Source organism: Neolamprologus brichardi, chromosome 9, assembly GCF_056152115.1.
Source record: "Neolamprologus brichardi isolate AB-2024 chromosome 9, ASM5615211v1, whole genome shotgun sequence".
NCBI lineage: Eukaryota > Metazoa > Chordata > Actinopteri > Cichliformes > Cichlidae > Neolamprologus > Neolamprologus brichardi.
Genome location: NC_142112.1, coordinates 13,693,897 through 13,721,748, shown reverse-complemented (window position 1 = coordinate 13,721,748; position 27,852 = coordinate 13,693,897). Strand labels below are relative to the sequence as shown.

The window sequence follows — 27,852 nt, the reverse complement described above, 5'->3', positions numbered from 1 at the left end:
TGGACCTGCTGACTCCCGGCCTTCCCGCGGCTGCACACAAATCTCGGGCTCAGTTGACTTGGCAACACCGCAGTGCGTTGTGACGGCGAGTGGAGATTAAGTGGCCAATCAAGGCCTGAACAGTGGGGCAATCATTCCACTTGGTAAAATGGGTGTCAGAATTATTCTAGCACTTTCTCACTTCACTGTGCAGGCTGTAATAAGGCAAAGACATTTTCCTGTAACTCGAGCACGGCGGATAGGATTCAAGAACAACTTCCTGCTGATTGATTAATAATGAAGATGAACAATTATGTTCCTAGAAGCTGATGTAACCTTGAGTTCAGGGACTGTATAGAAAATCTATGAGGAGAGAAGAGAGTTCAGTGAAAAGACAACGAGTCTTATTTCTTTTGTTTCTTCGTATTTCTGTTTTATTATTATTATTATTATTATTTATGGTTATGTTTAGGCTCCACCCTTTACAAAAACACACTCCCTAAAGATAACCAGAGCAACTGCTATTGTTACCACAGCACAACTGATTAAAAAATATTGCTATTTGACTATAAAATGATGAGAAAACACTGCACTGCACAAGCCCTTTTGTACAGGGTTATAGAAATGATATATTTCGCAACATTTTATTAAAAATATAGAGTCGGTTTAGTTACTTTCAGTTGCTTTTCTCACACATTCGAAGGAAAGGTAGGCTGTATGTAATTCTGCAACCCTCTTGTGCAGCTCCTTAAATTGAGACAAGAAGGCTACTATGTTTAAATCCTTAAACTGTTAAGGATACCCCCATTCCCTAAACTGCGACCGTGAATGTGCTGTTGAGCAAGGCGGCTAGCTCTCAACCCGAGCCTGCGATGGCACCGAGTCTCTGAGCGCTGAGTAAGAGGAGCGAAGCGAATATAAGGCGAGATATCTCGGCAGAATACATTCTCGTTTGATTTCCCTCGATAAATAAAGGTTAAATGAAGGAACGGAAAATGAAAGTCCTCGCTGGAAGATAAATAGCTCTTTAATGCCAAGCAGACAGTGGCCTGATGCCTCATTTCTGCTGTGATTGTTAAAGTGAGTTCCCAGACACGTGAGTGTGGGAGGGATGGAGGACGGTGCAGGCTGTTACTGCAGGAGAATCTGTTGTATGTGGTTCTGCACTCAGATTCTTGCCTTGTCAGTCTCCCTCTTATATCCCTTAGCACATTACGTGAAGACGGAAAAGTCTGAGAGGAATACAGAACCATGCGGTTCTGGTGCGTTTAAATATTTCATTTTGAGACGCATTCTGGAGTTACCAGCTCAGTCCAGCTCAGTCCAGCCTGAAGGCCTTCTGCAAGCCCTCACTCATTTGTTCCACTCTTTTGAGTTACTACAGTATCCTGAATAGGTGGCCAGCCATGGATTCCTTCATTTCACTGTCAAAATCATTGTATTTAAGTGTTGTCACTTCTTTGTGTTCCCAAATAAATTTTTCAAAAAGAAAAAGGGGACGTCTCTTACTGTTCCTTTCACTCAGTGCTAGACATTAGTTGTTGTAAGATGTCTTTCAAAACACAAAACTCTTTGCTACCATGAAGATGACCCACTGCTTTTAAGTAGAGGCAATGCTATGACCAGTAATTGGGCACTTGGGTTAGGTTCCTGATGTAGCACAGCTTTAAAATAAGTGTTCAAAAACTTGATGCTATACCCCGTCCTCCTGAGCTATATGATGCTGACTCTTAAAAGAGCTTCTCAGGTTAGCTTCAGTCTGAAACAGGTTAGCTTTAGTTCCCGTGGGTTTCAGGTCTAGAGTCTGAAACATGACGCCAGTGGAGAAGTGCTTCATGCTGCATACTGTGCATGTTTCAGACAGTGAGCATAGAAGGGCTTTCACCCACCAGAGATGCGCTTCTATGCAGTCCTCCAGAATCCCAACTGTGTGTGGCTGGACGCCAAATGCTGACTGGTTGACAAGTGGGCGGGAACAAAGAGCAGAACAACAGAAAAGTTCACTGGGAACAGGCAAATGGTGAAACAAACACGAAAGATTAAAAATATAGCAGATAGTTCACTTTCTGTTGTTTTTAACACTCTGTTTCACTTTTCTGTGTGAACTACACTCTGACTGACCAACAATAGCACAAGCAAGAGTGGGTCACAGTGGGCTACCGTCACTGAACAACAAATTCCCCTTTAGACCTGTGCTGTTTCTATTGGCCAGCAGGAAGCATGCACTGCACTCTGGTTACAAAGAGAAGTATACAAAGAAGACAGTTTCCTAACAAGCTGCTTCTCTTAAGGCTAGTTTCAAGTCTTATGTAAACAAACCAATGCTGATTGTGTAAATTACCATCCTCTTTAGATTAGAATGGATGGCAAATGGTGCAACTGACAAGTTATCATATGATATCAGTCATGTAGTCAGACGGCAGCGGCCAAAAATACAGAACTCGACAAACTGGAGCTATGTCCATCTTTTATATACAGTCAGGCAGACTTCCACTGGCTGCAGAACCAACGACAGTTAGGTTTCACTTGTTCTCATCTATGCATGTCAAGTTTGACCTTATCTAAAAATATACACGTGCAACTGGATGCAACAACTCTGAGAAGAAGGTTACCAACAACAACCAAGTCACCACAGACCTGTTTGGGGTTAGGGTTAGGCAGTAAACTTAGTTAAGGGTTATGAACCATGACTAGGTTTTCTGACTCTTATCTAAAGTCTGGATGAGGGTTAATGATACACAGAAATCATCTATGCATCAAAGCTGTGTTCTGCAACAGGTAGCTAAAGGGAATTCTGAAGAAAGAGAACAGCCTGAGCTGGCACAACATAATTTGGCATACCACCATAACGTTTGCTCTACCCTCAGGCTACAGCTGGCAACCACCCCCACATTACGTGTCACATCTGCAGTGTAGTCAACCACTGCCCGTGCAATCAGTGTTTGGCAAGAAGACTGACTCAAATGTGAGCGAGAGCGTATAAGAGCCGGAGGGCTTTGCATTAAGGTTACGCAACATGTAACACATTATATATCCATGAACACACGCCTGGCCACATGTTTATTCACGCACACACGAATATTATATTAACGCCTTTGTCCTTCAACGCCAATGAAAATAAAACGTTTCTCGAGCCTGGCAGACGGCACAGCTGACTTTCAAGAAATTCCACAAGCGAGTGCTTTCTGGAACTAAACGGGTGCGGCAAATCCTCTTAAAATCCTTTTAGACACCGTGGCAGTGGGGAGAAAAAGAAAGTTTCTCCCAGGCAAACATGTGCAGGTTTGTTGGGTTGATGTTGGGCTCTGGGGAAGGACACTTTTGCCAGTTTATTTCTTCAAGGCTAGGGAAGAATATTAACACAACACATACCCTACAGGGTGCGTTGTGTGTCGACACAAAAGTCTTCAAGGGAAGGCTTTAGGGAGAGGACGCTTTGGATGTGAACAGCTTAATTTTTTCAATTCAAGACCTCGAGACGGTGGTTTTACATGTTCTTTCTGCTGGGGTGACCTGGACAGCTTGGCTGCAGAGCTCCTCGCTATGCAAACAATAGTAAACAATGAAAATCAGTGTGACTATCTACTCAGGGCAGTTTTACTTGAGATAAAGTCCTGCAGCTGCAATGGAGTTTTAAATGGCTGTCAACAAGTGCCAGCCGATCCAGCCACCGTGTCTTTAGGCTCTCCAATTTCCTCAAGTTTCTCACAAACTAGTTTCCTCGCTCTGATTGCTATTTACATATTTGGGTAAATGAGCATGGGATTGGTCTCAGTGGTTTGTTTGTCGATTTGCTCTTTGCTTTTCTATTTCCTTTGGGCAACAGATTGAATTAATGTTTGTAGACACTGTGATGCCACACATGAGGAAACAGGAGATTTTGCAAAATTACAAAACTCACCCAATTACAGCTCTGCAAACACATAAGACTGACGAAAAAAAGGAGGAAAAAAAACCTCATTTGGGTTTGTGACAAAGATTTCTCATGTGTCAGAGGCACGGGGACAATAATTAGCTTCATTTACATGCTTTTCTATTAAACAGGCCAACAAACAGATATTGTTTACCCTAGATGAAGGCTTCGCAGAGCACACACCCATGAGCAGATGTGCAAAAAAAATGGCGCATCTTTAACTTTTGCTGTAAGACCTATTTTGGACAACAGATAAATGCCAGCTTGCTCACACATTTCTTTATTTCTGCTTGAATCGGGCTCTCTTTAGCTCCTATCTCCTTTCCTCCTTAATTACTTGTTGGAAGGTGTTTGGATTTTCACCGCACGCCTGCTGTTTTGGTCATTACAGGCCCCTGTCGGAAGTGGAGTGTCTGCCAAAGAAGCTTAGCAAAAGACAGGCGCTGGGGATGTGTCTGCACTCACCTGGGGTAAATGAGGACAGCTCTGCCTGCTGGCTTTGAGACCTGTTCTCCCCTCGGGGGCCGTCCTGATGTTGAAGAGGGCTTGAAGAGCACACTGGGCTGCCTGATTCTTGGCCAGCTTCTTGCTGCGGCCATAGCCCTCGAAAATCCGCCCGTCCACGCGTACAGCCATCACAAAGCTGCGCAGTCGTCGGCCTTCGGCTCGCTCCGAAAGACAGGCGTAGCGCAAGCCCGGCCGCAGCTCATTGAGCACAGCCACGGGGCTCTTAGGGGCCTCGGGCTCTTGGACAATTCCACCGAGCCTCTGCTGCGCCTGCACCATCAGGTCCAAGGTGTGGCGCAGCAACCGCCCGTGTCTGAGCAGCTCGCTGGAAAGCAACTCGCTTTCGGTTTCCGAGTTGCAGAGCGAGAGGCGGTCGGAGCACGACGAAGACTCAAACTCCTTAAAGAGCGTGTCGGGGAAGTCGGCCTGGTCTGAGGTGAAGTCGGCTGAAGGGTTTGAAATGTTTCCCATGGCTAGGTGGGCCTGAGGAGCATTGGGGAACTGGATGAAGGACTTGAGGGCCAGCTCTGCGGCCCTCATCTTGGCTTTCTTCTTCGTGGGGCCTGTGCCCTCAAAGGTCAGCCCGTTGACTTCCACAGCGATGGAGAAGACGGGAGCGTGGACAGGGCCCGTCTGAGACACCATCCGGTACTGCAGGCCGGGCCGCAGCTCATTCAGCTGTACCAGCGCGTTCTTTGGAGCCTCAGACCAGGACAGTTTCTTATAGATCAGACGGAGTTGACACAGGTGCCCGTTATTGTCTTCCTCCAGTGGCCGTTTCCTCTTCAGACCAGAGCTCCCGCTTCTTGTTGACTGACACTCCCCGGGCCCTATGGAGCGATCCTCTAAGTTACCAATATTGCGGTTTTCCTTCACCTCTGCACTGCTGGTGCCTGCGATAAAAGGAAAAACAATGTCATTGCAAGTGATAAGAAAATAGTCAAAACACGAGTGAAAAGAGGCACGTTTATCCTGACTGAACAAGACGAATCAAGAAAAATCTCTCAAGGCAGATTGAGCCACTCGATACACAATGAAATGGTAATGAACACGTCTGCAATCGTCTCCCTGAGCCGAGCCCACTTCATACCACGGGGCTCTATCATATTTAAGTATTTTAAAACCCCAAATACAAATCCCCTAAAATGGCGATGTTATCTGCCAAATCATCCTGTAATCTGCCTCCAAATTAGTTCTGAATCTGTGTCGCAAGTGGGGAAACACTGGTCCCCGCGGCCAATGCAAAGCATCAATCCTATTTGTAATAGGGGGTGGGGATCTCGTCGAGTGGCAGGCATTCCGAGAAAAGGATGAGAGAAATGTCTGCAGCCCGCTTTATTTCACACTTCTTATCCTCTGTGAGAGCAAAGTCTGAACAGCTGTGATACGCTCTTCAAACCTAGTTACGGGGTAGTGGTGGCGTATTGCATTTCTGATGGGAAATGAACAAAAACAGGGTGTTCAGATCCTGCCAGAAGAATGTTAATGGTGGCATGGGAGCCATTCATTGGTGGGCAGATTGTAGGTCTAGATGATAGCGTATGCAGGCATGCATTTACCTATCTAATGACTTAATTATCATGAACACTCGGGTTTAATATTTAATCGCTCGCTTTTAAAGGAATACAGAATTTTAACGTGCAAGCTGACACCAGTGTGTAATCAAAGAGCTCATCTGCCAAATAATTAATTATGCGGGGCGACAGAGAGATCATTTCCATATTAGGCCTGCCACTGAGAGAGGTAGCGTGTGCGCTGACAGGGAGAAGGAAAAAGACGCAGCAGCTTACTTAAACTGTCCTCGTCCTCTGTGCTGCTGGTCCCAGGGCTTATGTACTTGAAGGGAGCGATCAATGCCGACAGCATACTGACTTTCTCTGGAGGGGAGACAAGAGACACGCAGAGTCAACAACAGGGCAGCGGAGGAGATGTTTTGATAGTTTTATCGATTAAAGCCGCGGATCATCATCGGCCCCAACACGGGGCCAGAGATGAAGCATAAGCGAGCAGAACTATGCACACAAGCCTGTCACCCATGCATGGAGCGCAGTGAGCACACACACACGTGGTCAAGTAGAAATCCACACGTTCGTCCACTGTGACTCACAACGTTTGTCCTATTTTGCTGCTTCATTCACAAAAGTCATCATGGAGCTAAAAGGAAAATATTCACGTCTCCAGAATCAGCAGCGTCGCCAGAGAAAATGCAACATTAGATGCAACAAAGCAGCTTTCTAAATCAAAGCGGTCCGTTCAGATTTTAGACAGGACAATATCACAGATGTGGGCATGAAAGGACTTCTTGAGCCGTTACTCTATTAATATGTGTAAGCTGTTGTGTCCAAATATGCCAAAAAAGTCATGCAATCTACTCTCTCACTCACACATCTAAAATCATTAGGCTTAATTATGAACGCTGTTTCAGGCCACTGTAATCAGACCCAGATCGATATATTGGCTGGCCTGTTACAGATTTGTCAGTATTAGTATATCCAACAGACCGTTTAGCAAAAAGAAAATAATGCAAGTTATAATTAAATATTTGCTCATCATATAGTTCAGCAAAGCTCTTTTGTTTCCAGTACTGTCAACATTATGCAGCACATATAGCATATATAATATTTTGGGTTTTTTTAGTAATAATTTTAAGTAATAATTCAAATCCAGAGGACCTCTCCTTTTTGTCCAGTGGCCCTAATCCTCGTCCATACCCGCTTAACAAGTGGGCCAGGACTATATGCACATATACAAACATGCATACAGCAATAACTATAATAATGGATTGCATTTATATAGCGCTTTTCTGGACCCTCAAAGCGCTTTACAATACCACTATTCATTCATTCTCACATTCATACACTGGTGGAGGCAGCTACAGTTGTAGCCACAGCTGCCCTGGGGCAGACTGACAGAAGCGAGGCTGCCACATTGCGCCATCGGCCCCTCTGGCCAACACCAGTAGGCAGTAGGTGAAGTGACTTGCCTAAGGACACAACGACCAGGACTGTCCGAGCCGGGGCTCGAACCGGCAACCTTCCTATTACAAGACGAACACCCAACTCTTTGAGCCACGATCGCCCCAAATTAACATGCATATGCTTAAAACACATGTATTATAAATCCCCATTCTTTTGATTTTCATACACATTATGCTCATTTCCTCATCCGCTGTGAACACCATGTTACAGTCTCCATTTATAAACAACCGAGTTTTTGTCATCTGACTATAATCAGTGGTATAACAAAGATTTTAAGACTAGCAAGACAAATTAACCACTCGTGTCTGTGCCATACAAAACCTGCCCGCAGGTTTTTTTCCCACATCGGTAGTAGTCGTAGTAGTCGCAATAATTGTGTCAGCACTGCTCAGAATCGCAGAACTGTGACTAGGCATTTGATTTTTCTTGCGCCCCCTCATGAGGGATAATAACAAGATTTTTTATCTAATATTGTCAGGTTTGCTACTGTCTGCTGGATCACACCGATAAGCAATCTTCACTTTGCTGTCAGTGCTGCAATTTCCATGTAATGTGGCATGTGAGATTCAAGTCACAGTGAAAAACGGCTCAATTAATTAAACCCAAAATGCAAAATAAGCAACGTCTCTTCTTTGATTCTTCTTTAATTTTCAGGCGTTTTAACCATTTGAAATCTTCCACGCTCATGCGCCACGCCTATGATGATAAACTCTCCTTATCTACCACAGCACTCTCCTGTTCCTCCCTGGGGCCCGCTGCTGTCCAGGTGTGCGTGTTGTTTACTGTATGAAGCCCTATTAGAGCCATTGCTTGGTCTAGTGCACTCCATGCAGCGCTGAGCAGAATTGACAGACCAGTCTGGCTCCTTAATTAAACCTCCCCTCTCTTCTCAACACCACCTAATGATCAATAGAAGACAAATGTAAGGGAGAGGCATCAGGACGGGAGGAAAGACAGGGCTGTACAAAAAGTACAATGCGGTGATGAAGAGGGAGAAATAAAGGCAGAATGAATGGACGTCAGTGTGTGCAGGGTTAGAGGGTGAGCCAGAGGTCACGATGCATCCCAGGCCCTTTGTGTCTCCGCCCCAGCATTCAGACCCGGGGCCGCAACAGTTTAACGTTGCTAAATGCTGCCTAAATGGGACGCAGCATTACGGTGCAGTAAACACATTTTGATAAGAGCACAAGGTTGTGAATGAGCTCGGCCCCCAGTGCTCTCGCTCTTCTCACAGCTCAACAGCACTAGAGGGGCTCAATGAGTCACTCTGACACACATGGTTACACTCTAAACACTGAGGCTGGAGCTGTGCTAGTCCTCGTGGGCCAACATCACAATACACGCATTTGCATTCTGACCTAATTACGGACCGAAGCCCAACACAGGCAGCAATTTGGGCCTAAATGACTCCCTTGGCCAGTGTCATTATACAGGCCATTTTCAAATCAGTCTATATTGTTTTTAAACCCCCTAAAGCCCCATTTACAGTAAGAAAACACACACACACACACACGACTGTCTGCTGTATTTATAAATGTGGAAAAATTAGTGTTTTTAAGGGTCTGTTGGCTGGTACAGCATATCTTAGCTCATTCTTGCATTTATACACAAATGTCTCCGGCGCCTTTGTAGCGTGAAAGACAAATGTTCACTTCAAGCATGAAATTGGAGAGCACAGCGAGGCCAGCAATTAACACTCAGGAGCCCGAGCTTTCACACTGGGGCCCCAAACGCCTGTAATCTATATTTGATAATCCTGTTCCACCAAGGGGTCTTAACAACCCACTCATCAGCTATTGCCAAGTGAAAAGCCCCACTGGGCAATGAGACACCAAGGCTTTGCATAAACAGACTGAAAATCGAGAGCCGCTCTGACATACGAAAATGCATCCTCCTTTAGAAATACGAGGCTGACATTCGGAGCGCTCAAATCTGGAGGTTTACAATGGAGAGGAGACGGGCAGCTGTTAATACTGTGCTGTGATTGTAGGATTCAGGTCTGCCAGTGATAAATGCACTAACCCAGCATTGTCAAAGGAGCTTGCAAAGAAAAGCGTCTGGACTTCTTTAAGTTGCTTGAAGACGTTTCACCTCTCATCCGAGAAGCTTCTTCAGTTCTAAGGTCAAATGGTGGAGAGTCCCATATTTAAACCTAGTGGGAGTTTCCCCCCACAGAGGGACAAAAGGACCCCCTGATGATCCTCTAATCGCCTGAGCCAAGGTGTGAAACAGGGTGTGGGTCCCAATCAGCCAGAGTTTCGGGTGAGTTCATTGTGAAACCTGGCCCCACCTTATCATGCAAATTCCTGAGGTCAGATGGCCCAGGATGTGAGTGGGCGTTAAGGCGTCTGGGGAGGGATCTCAAAACTGGATTATAGATGACAGTATTTTACATGTCGGGAATGAGAGCGGTATCCTCATTATGTTAGTTTAATTGAGCTAACATGTTAAAATGGATTTAGCATTTTATACAGTCAGAATTGAAACGAATACCTGACTGTTTATAAAAGCCAACGCTGAGGGGCGGAGCTACAGGTATCGCCCCCTGGTGAACATTCATAATAATGCAAGTTTAAGGCACTTTCCATTGGCTTTATTTTACAGACCTGGGAGATCTTTTATACTGCCTGTGACCACCCCAATCTTCTCCAGATATTTAAAACGCTAGCCAACCAACCAGTGGGTGAAATCTTTTCTTCTTTTTCTCTTGTTCTTCACCCTCTGCATGTTCTCCTTCCATACATCCATGAATCTTCTCTCTGGACTTCCTTTTTCCCTCCTGCCTAGCAGCTCACTTCCATCCCTTTCCTTATTCACCCTAACCTGCTGCACATCCTTTCTAACTCAACCCTTTTGTCTAGCCAACCAATAACCAATAAATAGGGCATCTTTTACTTACAGTGTAAATCTTTATTTTCTTTAGCTGCAGTCATGTTAATAAAAAAGCAAGAAAAGATATTTTATTTTTCCCCTCCAAACAAATCAGGGAAAAACCTGCTAGTTTATTTCCAATTAATGCTAATGTGATGCAATAGCATTATCATCCAAAGAGTAAATGAGACCTAACGGCATGTAAGTAAAATTAAAATTCTATCTATAATAACCTGATGATGGCACTCGATGAAATGTTAGGTAATCACATCTCGATTGGCTTTATCCTCTGGCCATCGCGATGTTGAAATATGTGTGTGTTGACTAAAACGCTTAAAGCACACACACTGACAGATGAAATATCATCCCTATGCAGTTAATGATGTAAGGAGGAAGCAGATTCAATGCACTGTCCTCCCTGCTTCCTAATGTGCTGGACTTATCACCAGGCTTTATGAAAGCCTGCACAGACCCTTTTATTCTGCATTCAAAGGCTTTTTATTTGAACATTCACAGTCAGAATGGAGGCTTTTTGTCTATAGAGCTCCTCCAGTCTGTATAATTTCACACAACCTTCCAAAACAATTCTTTTCACTTTCAGTGGAGCACTGTTCACTTCAAATGTCTCAGGAAGTAGCTATTGAGTAGAAAATATCACTGTGGTTTCAATAACTCTGATGTTGAATCAACTGTGCAGCAGTAAGCAGCACAGTTTAGAGGTCATCTCTGAAATGCCACCTCTGACTGTGTTTTCAAAGGTTCATGAAGCGCCGGCACAAGTGCACTATTCTCTGATTTATAAGTGAGCTCCGTGTAACATCAGAGGCATTTTTTTTCCCTCGGTGATTTACAGCTTGTAGTGCTACTGATTTTCCCAGAAATATAGCAGATTTTCACTGCTGATAACAAATTAATTTGCGCAGTTTTAAGTTAATGCTTCAGGAAGTCCATATGGAGGCCAGATTGCTGAGACCACCTGAAAGCTTCTTTAACAGAAATCGCTCTTAAAGCAGCATAAATACTCTTCTTCTGTTAGTTAGCACTGATATGAGATTGAGGCTGACTGCGAGGCCAGCTTCATGTTTCCAAATTATACACCAATTATATTATATCGGGGCAAATAAGGTGAATGTGCAACCTTCCCTGTCAAAGCTTCACCTCAAAGCTAAGAGGAAAAATCCCGTCTGCTGCGAAGTTCATCAAACGTATCACCGATCACCTCCGCAGATGTGAACCCCGTTACCTTACATGCCCTTCACGGTATCTTTCATCCATCCCTCCTTATTCAGCAGTGGGCCTGAATGAATGAGACAATGCATGCCAATAGTCTCAGCTCACTACGTCCATCCCCCACTGCACCAGGACACAGCGAGAGGAGACGACACTCATTTGTTTCCACCGCGGAAAGGCTGGGAGGTGGAGGAGAGCCAGGTTAGATAGGGAGAGCCTTGGCAGATGGCCAGACGTTCCTGATAGTGACAACCCTGATGATGGTTTCCATTCACAATGAGCCGCCGAACAGGCCCTCTCTTTCTCTCCTCGCACTTCCTGAATCAGTTCTGAGGAGAGGGTAATGAGCCCAATCAGATTTCCCCATGGCTCAGCATAACGAATGGGTCAGATGAGCGACAGGAGACACTAGTGAAACAGGTGCTGGGGGAAATCATTGACTCTCACTCTCTGTTTGACTTTCTCTCTTTCTCTTTCTGTATTTTTCTCTCAAACTCTTCTTAATACTGAATCCACTGAGCCAATAAATGAGAGGCTGTATTGTTTCTTTACAAGCTTGTCTCTAAAGAAGTTTGGACGCAGTGTTAAACGTAAATCAAAGCAGAAGCTGACGATCTGTAAATCATGCAGAATCTTTGTTTGACTGAAAACGACACAAAGAAACGCGACTGAGAAATTTGATCGTTTTGAAAACGAAAGCTTTGAATTTGATGTCACAAAGAGCTTCAAAAAACTGGGACAGGGGCATCTTTACCACTGTGTTGCATCACCACTTCTTTTGCCACCGAATGTGTTTCAGGACTGAGGAGCCCAGTTGATGAAGTGTTGGAAGCAGAATTCTTATGTTTGCTTAATAAAAGCAATATAAGCTCTTTCATAGGTTTGGCCCCTCCAAATGAATTGTATCCTGCATTTACTGGTGGCTAAAAGGTCTGGAATAGAGGCAACATCTAATAAAGGATGTCACAGATGTCTCCTGATTGGAGGATTAATTCACCAGAAAGTGTTACGGTCTATTTCATATCTGCTGATTTGGCTTCGCTTCTACTTTCCCCGCCTTTCTGCCATCATGTACAGTGTTACTCTTCATAGCAACTCAAAGCTGGGACTCAGCAAAAACGCTGGAAACACAGTTCAAGTCCAAAGGCAGTATACTGAGCAGCTGCTCCTGTAACCACTCTATTGACACATACAGATGCATAGTATAAGTTTTATAGCCAAGGTTAATGGAACGCAGCAATATTATAATAATATAGTCTAGTACAATAATGTTGCCCCTTGTTGTCATGTCTCAGCTGCTTTTTGTTGTAACTTCCTGTTTTACTTTGAAAGCTGGTTTTCTCACATGCTTTCATCCTTTCCCTCGTCCCGTCCTGCACTCCGTGTTTGTCTGAATGTTTCCACCTGTGTCTTTCCCTTCATCTTTGTCAGGTCATCTCTTTGCCTCCCTGCTTGTTTTTATTTTTCTGACTGATTTCAGGTTGTATATCCTGGAATCTACCTACATTTTTCTTTATGTCTTCAATTAAAAATTATTTGCTCCCTGCCCGTACGCGTGATTTAAGTCCACTAACAGAAAGTTTTCATTATTTGAAACTCAGTCCTTCTTAAATTCATCATTCTAGAGGTTATTGCGGCTGAGTCTACTTTTTGTGTAATTTGGTGTACTTCAGCCTTTTTCCCCGTTTCCTTTCCATAATAATAGATTCTTGACAGCCACCCTTCTACTGACACCGTTTCCGATAAGAAATCAGTAAAGCCAGACGCATTTCTCAGGTCTTTGCTGGATGTTTTCTTATTTCTGAAGGACATGGCTTTTATCTGCCGACGACAATTTTTTTGTCCATCTTTCGTCCTCCACTTGTCCAGTTTTCTTACATTTTTAAGGCCACATCATGCTGACATGTGCCAAGTTTTCAGCTAATGCCTCTTTGGGAATCACCTTGTTGGTGCAAAGCATATAATTTTATACCTGTCAAACTTTGTCACTTGTCATAGAGCCAGCTAAAGAAATGGAAACAAATAATGTGGTTGTCCAACAGGATGCTGGTGACAAAGTGCCAAAAATACAATTGAAAATGTGAAAGTTGTCTTTTATGTGTAGGCAAAACACTGATTCACGCTTTAATTAGGTATCATTTTTTGCTTGAATGAGTCAAAAGGTTAATGTTAAGTGGCTTGACAAGGAAACGAACCAAAATAACATCCTTCTGAAAATGGTCTGGCACAAGGACTGGAATGGAAATGAGAGAAAAAGCAACCAATGTCCAAAGAAAAACTTTGAAAGAGATTCAGAAAGCCTGGGGAACTATTGCTCAATGCCACTTAAAAAAATAAAAAAAAATAAAATCTGTCTCAATGAAGCAAAAGAAAACCTTTGCATAGTATTGCATGAGTTTTACCAGGTCAAACTGTTGGTGTTTCCATTCAGTCACAGGCAATGTTGAAAATCTATATGCACTGGACATAAATTATAATTTGCCTGTATTTTCTGCTAATTATGGAACTTTAATCACAACCTGTAATATTAAACATAAAAAATCTATCAAAGAATTTACAATAAAAAAACACCAGAATATTATTAAAAACGTCCTTTCTGACTGTGATGTCTCATGACACACTCACAAAATGTTGACTTTAAGTGAACTGATTCAATGTAAAATGTCCTTTTAATGTTGGCACATTAGTAAAATGTGAAATGCACTTGATTGGTTTACATTCAGTTTACACCAAGCACATTTTCTTTAATGATCAATTATTTGAATAAATAAACCTTTGATTTTAATTTCTGTTACATTTTACTCAAAACGACTCCTTCACGTTCGCCGAGGATGAAGAGTCATTTATAGCGTAATGACACAATACACGAGTGTGCCTGTGTTGTCCACACATGCGGGAAAGGCTTTGTGCTATGCGTCTGCGGGCCTCTGTACACACATCAGTCAAACATCTAAGGGGAAACATGCAGAGGCTGCTTTCATATTGTGTTTTTGCTGTTTGACAGACATAAAAAATGGGCTTTAGCAACATACAGTAACTCCAACAGCACAACCATAAATAACACCAACACTGCTGTGGTCCCCACCCACAGTAGATTTTCTGAATAATCAAACAGCTGTAATGTGGCTGGATGTGTTATTTAGCCTCTGTGCTCAGTGTCTACATTCCTCATATGATTTCTCTCGTGTTGAGCTCCGCGCCTATTTCCTGTGGAGTAAAAACACTCGGCTGTAGGAAGCCCCTCGCATCGACCACTCACAGGATATGGGCTTTTTTTTCTTCACGCTCAGGTATCACCGACCTGTCAACACAAATGTGCGTGAACTTCTGTGTTAGGAAGAGGTGTTTTAATCGCTGTTGATGTTCAGTGAGTGATGCTGGAGGACACTATAGAGAAAAAGGCATGTACAGTATGCTATGAAAATGGGAGTAAAAAAACAAAAAGAGTAGGGCGACACTTTAGCACACACTGATGGATATTTAGCACCTGATTAGCAGCAATGAGGACAAAGTAGCCAGGCCATCTGCTTTACATTTGCTCCCCTGGACATGCATGCATGCCAAGGGCAGGCTTCACTGTAGACACCCTTTGCTACGCACTGCGTGTCATTTTGTTGTCTTTTTGAGCAGATGTTATGCCGTTTCACAGATTAATGTGACCTTTATCACCTATAGATCTTCACGATCATCATAGATACATGGTCACCGGTTGTTTTGCAGCTACGCTATGTTCAGTTTGAACAACTTGAACAATGCGCTGCTAGTGGGAATTATCACTTTGTGTTTTAGGCGGATGTATCATAGTTCTGTTTTGTTAACTCCAATTTCTGGTTCTCATTAGTGACTGAGGTTGGCAGGTATTGCTTTTCATTTAATCATGTTAAAAGCTGCGTGTGCGCGAGACAACCTTTGAGACTTAGACTGATTAAACTTGTGTGGAATCCTTCATAATCTTGCACTTTTCTCATTTGATTTGTTTGCAATTAGTGTCTAACTTTGCCTCCTATGATAATTACAACAAGTAAGAAGATAAAAAATAGAATTAATTAGGAGGGAACAAACTTGAAATATCTGCAACATCACTCCTTACAAGGATCTGGCAGACAAATCCTGCATCAGTAGGCCAGCAAATGATACACCTGTTCCCAAGTCCAAACGTCTCCTGAGTTTGTTTCTTTTTAAGGAAGGAGCCTCCACCTTTGGGCTTTAAGCTGTTCTTATTAACTCTCAGTGTCCCTGGACACCAAATTTTAGCACTTCAGAAAAGAATTGTCCCCTGGCTGACTAAGATTTCAGTGCGGACGTTAAGCTTAGGATCTTCATCCAGGCATGTAATCCAAACCACACAGCCTCATATTAAAAGGCTAACCTCCATGTTGTGGACGAGCTCATTTCAGATGTTACCTCGAGTGAGTTCTTGTCATTCTCGGCGTCTTTTTCCAGTCATGTGCTCCTAATCTCTGTCGAGTGTATTTTCACTCTTTGTTTCCATCCAAAGTTATATATCACAGTTTTGTTTTTAGAACATCAGCTAGCTGGTGCATCGTATTGGTCCAGGATCAACATTGGCGCTAATCAGTTATGTTGTTATGACTCTTTGGATAATTAACTCTTGTTAATGTATTTTCTTTACTAACTTGTAAAATATAATAACTATATTATCAAGCTGGGTTTGCTGTTAGCCCAATTTAGCTTATCATGTTGGTTTATTAGTGAGTTTTTAAAAGCACTGGCTAACTTCTTGGCTAATGCTAACTGAATGCTCAGATAATGTCACTGGTCAGTTGCTGATCTTGGAGAATAACAATGTTATTACCAGTGTTGGGACGGTTACTTTTAAAATGTATTCCATTACAGAATACAGAATACATGCCCCAAAATGTATTCTGTAACGTATTCCGTTACGTTACTCAATGAGAGTAACGTATTCTGAATACTTTGGATTACTTAATATATTATCATGCTGTTTACAACTACATGAATGTACTATTGCTGTGATTTATTACTGTTACTGAAGGTCCGCGGCTCTGAACCGTAGTAAAGGGACCTCTGACTAATACGGTGGGTTCTGTGTCGGGCTCATAGCAGAAAACTAGCTTTACTTTGTTGTCTGGGTCAACTTTGCTAGCAAGAGACGGAGAGAGGCGTTGAAAGGCTGCTCCAACGGAACTTATTGTTTTTGGAGGAAAACACGAACACGGTGTACAGTCGAGTCTTAATAGCTTACTTACAACTGGGCTTAAGTCAGGGACTCTTCTTGGCTGCAGTGGTTATTATTATATTTACATGCTTCCAGCTCCCGTTTTTGCTCGATGACAGCTCGTACTTTTCCTTTTTCTCCCTCCCTCGCTCACAGACACATAACGGGTATGGCAGTCCATTCTCCCTGCAGCACGGACTACACTGCCCATGATGCTACATTCTTTAGAGCTATACCTGTAGCATTCTGCCTATTAGCTTAGCACAACAACAACAAAAAGGCCTCTCTCACCCAGGAAACACGCAGAGAGAGAGCGTCACCCTGTAACCATGGCAACCGTAACGCTGCCGCCTAGAACAACAGAATGTAGCTGTCAAACAAAAGCCAAACAGTCCTGACCCGCCACAATATGAAACAGGAAAGTACCGCCATGTAATCCATTTATTTCAACAAAGTAACTGTATTCTAAATACCACCTTTTTAAACGGTAACTGTAACGGAATACAGTTACTCATATTTTGTATTTTAAATACGTAACGGCGGTACATGTATTCCGTTACTCCCCAACACTGGTTATTACAATGATGTCCTAACAGCATCAACATGAGATACTTTGCCAACTAGTTACCCAACTTAACATTGACTATTAGCTCCACTCATCAATTTAATGAAGCTGAAAGAATCTGGGCTGATTTTAGCTTTAAATGGCGCCTCTGAGCTTGTTTGTCTCTTGGGCGCCAACAGCATTTGAACCTAGAAATGGCTAAAAACCTCATTCTTAACAAGCAAATGAGGCATTAGCAGGTTGGTCGTTTCACCACGTTTCCTGCCTTTATGCTATGTTTAGCAATTAGCTCATCTTATAGTAAGTAAGAGTATTTCAGAAAAAAATCAAAACACAGTCTACTAATTTCTGGTGTACCAACATGCATTTCTTTGGTTTTAGCTCTAATGACTTGCTGTCATACAGTCATGGTCACAGCTCTTGCTTTGCAAAGCTTGCGTTAAGTTCTTGAGAAAATAATTTAGAAATCTAGACAGTGAGGAAAGCTAACAGAAGCTAAACACAATTGTCTCCAGTCTGTTTTTGTCACATTTCTTATAACACGAGGACAAGAGCAGTACTTTCCTTTTACTGCTTGATCAGAGAGAACAGAAACTAAAATGTTCCATCTTCTTATGTAGCTTCTTAATGGGTGCAAATACTTAAACAGTGGGGGCCTGCTGACCGACACTTCTGTGCATGTAAGAAAAGATAAGATTCGGCTGAACCTGAAAATTCATGAGCAGCGCTGGCAGGTTGAAACTAAGGTGGTGCAGAATACAACACTGTGGAGAAGAACTCCAGCGGACTGTTTAATCATATTGTGGCACATGGCAAAATCTGATGCCGTTATCTCTTTCTCTCTCACTTTTTAAATTTTTTTACATTTGCTCTTCCATTTTGACAGCGAGACACAGAACACACTCCTCTGCTCCTCAGAGGCGACTCGCCACGCTCGAGTGTCATTGCAGGAGCCTGCTCAGAGTGTGTGACGGCTGCGGATTGTCGTAGAGACCCGGCAGACGGTGGAATGGTACGGCGTGGGGGGGAAGGCTTATGTTCACGCCACCGCCTAACACTCACGCTCACAGCTCCTCAAGCACTCACCTCTGAGAGCCGTGCTTGCTTTCAGTGCAGGGATACAGCTGGAGAGCACCCTCCTGATAAAAGCCTTTTAATGTCATTTCTCAAATGCGAACTGTGTGAAAGTGTGCGTTTTCCATGTAAGAAAAAATATATAAATTTTTCACTTTGGATCCCGCGCTGTGAAGACCAAGTACGCTGCTTTTGGATGCCATTCAGTTTGACTGCAAAAGCTTTTAGCGCTAAAATAGCAACATCGTAACAATAGTAACTTAGAGTGCTGGAAAGGCCTTTATGAAAACAGCCAAGTGTATAAAACACGCGGGCAACAAATCATCCTAAAAATGAACTTGGCTCCAGCTGAAATGTCAGTGTGGCCTTGAGATCGAGCAGGGGCAGCATGAAGCTGAATGAATCCTACAGCAGTCAAGAGTCTGTTCTGTGAATACATCTGGGCAATTAAAAGCAAACAGGCAAATCTTTTTTTTTCGCTTAAAAACTTCTCCACGGATCACGATCGCCACCTGATAAGTGTCGGATTTAATGCGCACTCGCTTCCTTCCATAACTGAATATTAATGTAGGCTGTCATCCATGAGAATGACTCATTTACGAGCGAGCGGAGAGAGCCGGAGACTCAAACCTGGATGAGGTTTGTCGCCCCGCTCGTTTGATAACAAGCACTCAAGTGTATTTACAAGGCAGAGCAGGCGAGATAAGTCTGCGGCGTAATGACACTAAGCAGGTCAGGAATGTCTCTGCCTCTCAGTGTGCTGGTGCTCATCTCCCTCCTACAGTTATCCTTCTTTCTGTCAGCGAGCCGCGCGGGCTCGCTGTCGTCGGCGCCGATGCAAAGCATTCTCCAGCTCGACTTGAGAAGCCTTGTCTCTCCGCTTTCATCACGTTCGTTTACTCAGAGCCAAACTCTGGCCTGTCGCCGCGCTCGGGAGAGAGAGAGAGCAAAAACGTGTTGCACTGACACGGCACTCAAGACGGTGATGTGACCCCCGCATGTGGTCTCCAATCTCAGGGTGTGTGGGTGTCAATAGGTAGGTGTGAGGTTAGATACAAATTGGCCTGCTCGTGTCAAACCCCTGCAGTCACCAGCTCAAGCCTGGACGGCAGCTGGAGCCGAAAAGCAACTCTGAGCGGAGGGACGGTGTGAGGGAGAAAAATAGCTGAAAGGAGTCTGACTTTTGGTTGCAACTTCATATGAAACACAATTTATCTGTTTGGAGATTAAAATAAATTTGTTTTTCCTGCTTCTTTTCGCTTTCCCTTCTTCCCTCACCTGTCCCCTCTGCGTCCTGTTTAGTCACCTGCACCCTGTCCCGTCCTCTCCGGCGCTCGTACAAATCTGCGAGCGCCTGTGTGATCCTCCCCCGCCACTGTTTTTATGCCTCACATTATGACACATATAATCAGGCTGGCTGTTTGCACTACTTTGTTCAGCACAAATTGCTGCACCGATGGTCGCGGCAAAGCACAGATGGGACGTGGACAGTTTTTCATCGGCTGTTCCATACCACAGAGCCCAACACATCTGGTATGCAGCGAGAAGCATCTTTGCACTAATTTGTTTGTCACTATATATTGAAGGGACTATCTGTCATCCTGCCATGCTTTGGTTGCGGCATGATGTTTGAAGAACATGGCTAGTCAGAAGTTTCAGGCAGCCTGGCTGGTTGGCCACTCGGGACTCTCTCACACACACACGCACGCACACACACCAACGCGCACACACACTCCATCTGAATGCAAGGAGGGGAAGGGGAAATAGAAAGAGTACAGAGCGTCTGCAAGTTTTTGCTTTAAAGCAAATCAACTCTCAGTACCCATAAAAAAGAGAATTTAAAGAGAGAGAAGTGCTAACTGTGGGTGTGACTACAGGAAGCCCAATCTGAGTGATAATTGACTGAGATGCTGTTGTCATGTCTGGCGAGTTTTCCTTTCTCCAATGGCACGTACTCAGTTGTGCAGGTGCAAATTTTAGTGGGGACGCAGGGGACGTGCTGCTCCCAATATGTGGCAGGAAGTTTTGAACAGGAACAGAAACTTTTTAAGACATGTCTGTGTTAATAAAGTCCAGGGTTTAAAATGCGTTAAGGTATAACTTAATGGAACAGTTGCTACATGCATATTCTGGTGGTTAAAGATGCAATTTCATGTGTATAGCACTAAATCACAATAACAGTGACCTATAGACACTTTACATTGTAAGGCAAAGACCCCACAATAATACAGAGATGACCCCCTGTCAATAGAAAATTGTATTTGTTTAGTCAGCAAAAGCTTTTAATGATATAAGTTTATTTGTGATAGAATGCTGCATGATGATCTTTTCCTTGCTTAGAACTGATTGTTCTTTATGAAAACGTGTTCTGATATTTGTATCTGAATCTTCCCACAAGCGATAGTAGGAAGTTGAACAAGCAGTTCTGACCTTACACACACACACAATCACATATGCACATGCTTATGTCACTGAACGAATGTTTTCATTTCTCTTGTATATTTAAAGAAAGCACTTGGTAACAGTGGGAAAGAAAAAAAAACTTTTTTAATAGGAAGAAACCTCTGGCTCAGGGAGGCGCAACTACAGGCCTAACACGTCTTACTAACATGGGGCTACTAAGCAATGATTGGGCAATAGCTGTTCAGTGAAGGTCAACTTCATGTCCCACAAGATTTGAGACACTGAAATCTCAGATTTCTTAAAGTTCCTTTTCTTTCCATTTCTAAACTTCATTTTTTCAACAGAAACTCAGAAGGTCTGGACTAGGGCTGGGCGATATGGCCCAAAATCATATCTCGACATTCTTTAGCTGGATGGCGATATATGATATATACCTCGATATTATTTTTAAAGCCATAAAGTAAGAACAAAGTCTTAGTCTTAGTCAAAGCTGTGTCCCAAATCTCACACAGGCACTTTTATTAACATACAGCTTAGATGCACATAAAGAAATTACTCAGAAATAAATTAGCAGCATTTATTAAAATAATGTTCCATAAATAAAATAAAACAATGTTGTACTTCGGCATAACAAAAAGTTCACAACTGTGCAGTCAAAATGTAAACTAAAAGACGCTGAGCACAATAACAAAGACAGATTTCACAGCTGCTCTGTTCCCGACTTCTACTGCGTGACTGAGTTTGAAATCCTCTTTGTAACCACGTCTCTTACAGGTGCCATTTGTGGTCCTTATACACACACAGTACGGTAATATTACGTTGAAGCACAGTACACTGTTTTCTTTTTACTGACCAGCTCCTCTTTGATAGCTGCCGTGTACATCTTGTCGTTGTCTGCAGGTGAAGCGATGGGCGAGGGGGAGTTGTGCTCAGTGAAGGAGAGGCGAGGCAGAGTAAGGTTTGCATAGAGACAAAAGTGGATGAAAGAGAGGCAAACTTGCGTAACACAAGCATAATTAGTACTTATAATAAACGTAACATAGACTATATCAATATTAACAATATTGTCACATATCATATCTCGTATAAAAATATATTGATATATTTAAAAACTCGATATATCGCCCAGCCCTAGTCTGGACCGATGTTTTTTACAGCTCATAATATCAACTTTCTCATTCTCATCATGCTCTACATTCAGTGTTGTTCTAAGGCAGTTAAACAGCTGTTTGATGCTGATGTATTCAGGCTTGATAATTAGCCTCAGTCTGGTCATTTGTTAGTTGGTCCCTGTTAATGTCAAGTGGCGTCATAGTCACGTAGCACTGATCCTACTGGGAATGCTATTGGAAAGAGTGCACACAGTCCATATTTAGTTCCTGGAGAAACAGGAATTCAAAGGTAGCGTTGGCGCACAGTTTTGGTGATGTTTTTACACCAAATAGGATAAAAGCAGAAATGAAAACTGGAGAAGAGGCTGGACATGTTGGAGCTTTTGAATGAAATGTAAATGGAAATCTATTTTTCAGGGAGAAGGAGAAAAAACACTGTTATCTGACGACAAGCACTTTCCTTGGCTACTTCTGAATGACATTAATGTTGCAGGGGAGGATGAAGTGTTGGCAATGCTGCCTGCAAAGGGATTTATAAAATTTTAGAGCACTCAGTATCTTAGAAATATCACTTTTATATGTACATAAATTGGAAAGGGAAAAGCTCCGTCTTCTTCCTTTAAGGCTTGGGTTAGCTCAATCTAGGTCTGGGTAACTTAAAAATATTTTCCAATTTGCCAAAATTCATGTAGAGAAGGCTGGAAATGACATGAGCAGGCAGAGTAGGGAAATGTGATTTCCTGTAATTCAAAGGACTGAAATGTAGGGTTTTTATGAATCGGCACAACTCGAAGAGATTGTATGCTTTGTAGACGGAGGAAGCGTACGAGATTACTCGCATTCGTAGTGTTGTAAAATCTAAATTGAGACATTAAGGTAAAAATCCCCCATACACTGTAGAAACGCATATTGTTCACTGTTTGGAGCATTTAGAGGCTCTGGAGAGAAAACACGCTTAATTCCAACAAATGATTTGTGTGGCATTCATGCAAACATCATTGTGCAGCTGGTTTGATGCACAGCTGGTTTAAAAAGAAAAGAAATTAAAGCCTTCACATGAAATGGATGTACAGTCAAGCAGAAATGAAGAGAACAAGGGGAGATATATTCAGTTCTTGAACTGAGACCAGTTCTTGGGAAGCGTGCTGAATAATGGAGTGGTATAATGTGGCACGCAGACATGCTAAAAGGTTTTTGCTGTCTTTCTTTGATTTGGTGCCATTGAGATGTATGTACTTGTGTCATCATGAAACATAATCCTTAGTGCTCTCTGTCCTCATGTACTGAAGCCGAGTATCTTCAGCATCGCCGGGCTTTAAAACTGTAACTCTCCCTCAGATTTACAGTGATGTCCTCCTGACGTGAAGCAAAGGTCACGAGCCACAGAGGAGAGGTTCTTTGGTTCGCTTTCTGAGCTAAGCTGCGACAAGAAATACTTAACAGCTTCAAAAGCTGCGTCTTTATTTACAAAACAAAAACAATTACTGCAACTTATATTATCAATTAATCAGCCAAGAATTATGTAAATTAAACATCACAGTAAATTACCAAGAAAGCGCACTGAAATGTCTTCTAATAGCTTCTTTTGCTGACCAGCTGAAACAGAGATATTCAGTTTTCTGTAGCAGAAGGTTAAAGAACAACATACTGTATATAAAAGCTGGACGTGGCTCATTTGAAGCCTCTGCGTCAGATTTGACAGCTGGACATATTTGAATGAGACCGGGAAGTGCTGAAGTTACCAAATATTACAAGCATGCATTAGGGATGACTCACCAAAATTGAAAGACAGACTTCTTGGATACACTGTTAGTGAAATAAAGCACACAGCACGCTAGTTTTAATATTTAAATCAACAAATATCTGCATCAGTCTTAAAAATCCTGTATCCATCGAGCTCTACAGATATACAGATTCCACTGTGCTGTTGTGCTGCAAATTTAACATCACCAACAATTAAGCTTTTCTCAAGGAGACTTCGCTACAACAAACCTGGGACCAGAATGGGGTGGCTGTAGCTCAGGAGGCAGAGCAGGTGGATGGTGCTTTGAATCCTGGCTGCTACAATCTGCATCCCAAAGATCCTTGGGCCAACCTCAAGTTCTTATTGTTGGATAGGAAGCGTAAGTGCTTGAAGTGGGTGTAAATGGGAGAATGAGGGATGTTACATAAAGTGCAATTAGAGTATAAAATCAGTATATAAGAACCAGTCCATTTACCATCTACCAGTATGTTGCTAAAAATAAATAATTATTAAAATAAAAATATTCACAAGGGGTTACCACAGCAGGTAGCACCAGGCTCAAACCAGGAGGATCTTTGGCTTATGTGTAAACCACCACACCATGGAGCCACTCAATCCAGAAAAGGGGCAACAAACGTTTAAATCTAATCAATCATGTTGGTCTGTCTTAGAAAAGGCAAGATCCAGTTTAGCTTTTGTATTTTACCAGTCATCTTCTCTCAGCCTCATTTCTGATCCAAAAAATGTTCTTTGGTTTCATTTTCTAAATAATAGCCACATTGGTTGTTTACTTATTATAAATGATGTACCAGCAAACATGCCTGTGCGGGCCCACAGTGGGTAGGTGTTGATGAACTGTGAGACTGTGTAGGCAAGGCAAACCCACACCTATCCTACACAGGGCCCACAGCAGTTTTGCCCTTTGGTTTTCCTATATGGGGTTTCTACAGGCAAGTCTACCATCATGACAATAACCAGCATGGGTCCAATAAGGGTTCTCTGTTGGCAAACCAACCATGAGTGCCCAACAAAAAACCCTCTCGTTGAACCAGAAAAGCAAAACTTCTATGGACACCACATGGCCTAGCATATTTAGAGTCCACGTGAGTTTTCTTAGAGCTAGCTTAGAGTGGGCTTGCCAACAGAACTATCAACTCCATATAGGGGCAACAAAGGGCAAAACTGCTGTGGGGCCTGTGTGGTCATATCCAGTGGTAAGTGTAGGGTTGCCCTGCCCACACAACCCCACAGTTCACCAACACCTACCCACTGTGTGGCTGCATGGGTGTTTTTACTGGGTCCCCCCTCCCCTGCACTGTTCACAAAGGGATAGTTTGTGACACTTTGAGGAAACTGTGATTGTCGGCTTCACAGTCTTTAAACCACCATTAACTGATGGAAATCAGTTAAATCTGTGAGGAAAATAACGTCTTCTTTTCATTTTTTAATGCAGTGCTTCTGATTGACATCAGGAGATCAGACCAGAAGCTTTCTCATCGATATCGATTGTTTCCAGAAGAGTTCACAGATAGCTTAAACTAAATGAAAACTCACAAACCTGCTATGTGAAAATTCTCGATGATCCACCTGCTTTTGGTCTGCAAACTAACAGCTAGTCGTGCATAGAAACAGGCTACGAACTTGCTTTTGACTACATTTGCCCATTTATTCATGGTTATATATGCATAGTTAGATCTTAAAAAGGAGCTTATCATCTTTGTAGGCTGAGATGAAGCATTGAGACTGAAAGTCTGTGCTAGAGTAACACCAAACTGAAGTCTCGAGCCGCAATCACAGTATATTTAGGTTAAATATGAAAAGAGCTCCTTAAGGCAAACAGAGAAGAGAGGCATACGTCACAAGAAAATAAAAGAGATTATTAAAGTTGTATTCAAATTGCTCCCAATTGCTTTTAACTCACGCGGCGCTCCCCCCATCACCTTCTGCGAGCCTTGAATCCACCAGCCAGCGCTACCTTCCCACCTCAGCCGGAGCTCAATGAATGATGAGTAATGGTGTGAGAGTGAGGTCATTATCGAGATGTGGAAGTTTGAATCGGCGTACCGGAGGCTTCATTTGTGCCGCATTCACGACTCCCTTTGACTTTGAAGTGTGCAGCACACCTGACTCGTGGTGGGGAGACTGGTGTTTCTGCTCATTTCCGTTTCATCTTTTTGAAGCTACAGCAGGCTGATCTATTTTCGGAAGGGCCTCCACAATAGTTCCCTAAATGCTGGATGGCAGCAATGCGGGAAGCTGCAGTGAAATGTAATGTGTAATGTTTGTGTGAGTGTAGGTAGATTTCCTGCCCACAGTCTCTCGTTACAAGAGAAAGGTCAAAAAACAAAACAAAAAACAGAATGACGGCATCATTGTCAATATTTAATTAAGCCAGAACAGATGCAAGACTCAAATGTATGTGTCTGAATTACATATTTGATATACACTGAGCTTTTGGCATTTCAAGGTCTTTGCAAGGTGGGTCTTGTGGGTGGTATTGTGGGAACGTCATGGACCAGGCTGATTTTTCCCCTTTTGGGAAGGGAGACTGATGCTGTTGGGGAGTGCCACTGCCATTGAGCATGTGTTTCGGCTGCAGAAATGTTGGTGGTGTCAAAGTAATATCTACAAGAATCTCAAGACCTAATATTTCCCAGGAGCATGCTGCCTTGTGGTGGCAATGTTATTTACTTGTCAACAGTTGTAATAGCCCACTTAGACAGAAGACATGATGCGACGATACAGTGAGTTAAACAGCGCCAACACCTCTGAGGGCCGAGTGAAGCCAAAAGTCAGTGTTGATGAGCGTACAGCGTGCATACACATCCTTAAAAAACCCCGAAAAACAATATGAACGAAATGAAGTTCAGATCAAGTCATGATCTGATCAGCTGGTCCTGATTATTAAACAAGAAAAGGACGAACTGGAAACTATGGGAGAATTTCATGGTTTGATCCAAGAGCTGAAGCTTTATTACGACTGCTTTCGCACATATTTGAGGATGTCATTGGGGCAGTCTGAACTCTTGTTGGCAGAGTTGGGACAACATGTTAGGAGGCACAGAAATCACCTCAGAGAGATTATTAACCTGGAGCAGCATCTAACTGTGTGTCTGAGGTAAAGCAGTACTGTTTTACTATTTCCATTTCAGTACCAGTGCATGTTTTCAGCTACAACACACTAGTGGAAAAAATAAGTTCACGTTCGTCCAGCGATCGTTGTGAACAGCCTTGAAAATGATTCAAATATTGGCACAAATTTTACACATCTGTTCAAAGACCTTTAGATACTAAACTATATATTTTTTGCATTGATGCTTGAAGCTTGAATGACGCTACATTTCAAAAACATTCTGCTGCCTTACGTTGGTTTATTTTATTTGCTTGTGTGGTTCAACTGACCTACACCTTCACTGAAAATATATCTCCATGTACCCAACTTTTACTTCTGCAGCTATTACTCATTATTATTGTCCACAGATGGACCTCCTTGACATCAAGCAAGGTTGCTAGGAGACCGTGACTCCAAAGCCTCTAAAAAAAATTTAAAAAAGAAGGTATTTTTGTGCATGAGAAGTCATCAAACTCACATTTCTTTCTCCCCTGAAATGTCTACTGTGAAACACCTCTATGATTTCCACGTTCTTTAAAAAGTGGAAATCTGCTATTTCTGGGAGATGCCGCACATTTAATCATTCCAACACTGTGCTTGTTTTGTGACTACTAGAAAGAAACTCCGGCAATAATTCTGCCTCGTGTAACCAGCTTTAAGCGGTTTTCCCAAAAGAAAAAGCCAGGGAATGTGTAAGTCCTCAACAGAGTAAATAATGGGATCAGAGATGTTATCCGCTCTCTGTGTAGGCAAAGCATTTCGCTTCTGGTGCATGACCCAAAACAGACAAGCCCATGAAATGGAACACCAGCTTAGTATTGCTGCAGTAGACTCCGATGGGTGGAAACAAATGGCGTTTTGCACTGCTACCCAACATAGCTTTGCATGATACAGTGTGCACCAAATCCTCCCTGACAGTAATACAAGCCTTTGTCTGTTTACATCCACACAGCAACAGGGATCAAAGAGAGGAGAGTGCTGGATCCTCCCAGCCTGTACTTGCATCTATGCATCGTTTTAGTCACATTTTGCCTCCATCCCTCGATATAAGCATAGCTGACCTTTTGCTACAACCTGTCCCCCATCAGTGATTATTCAATATTTAATGTCTTATAATTCTGAAGCGCTTTTATTTTTATGACTCTGTCATTTTTAAATTGACAT

General features: G+C 42.8%; 1 protein-coding gene across 3 annotated transcripts in view; it reads right to left on the bottom strand.

Annotated features, from left to right (window-relative positions):
• The window catches only part of adarb2 (adenosine deaminase RNA specific B2 (inactive)), a 219,858-nt gene that overhangs the window by 75,878 nt on the left and 116,128 nt on the right, over positions 1-27,852 (bottom strand). For 2 of the 3 annotated variants that reach the window (XM_087845935.1, XM_087845936.1), the window contains 2 exons: positions 6,190-6,276; positions 4,358-5,292 (listed from right to left, as the gene is read on the bottom strand). In XM_087845935.1, coding sequence (XP_087702061.1) covers positions 4,358-5,292; positions 6,190-6,276 — 1,022 coding nt within the window. Of the gene's footprint in view, positions 1-4,357; positions 5,293-6,189; positions 6,277-21,573; positions 21,749-27,852 lie in introns of those variants that run through there. The other variant, XM_087845937.1, reaches the window with a different exon arrangement.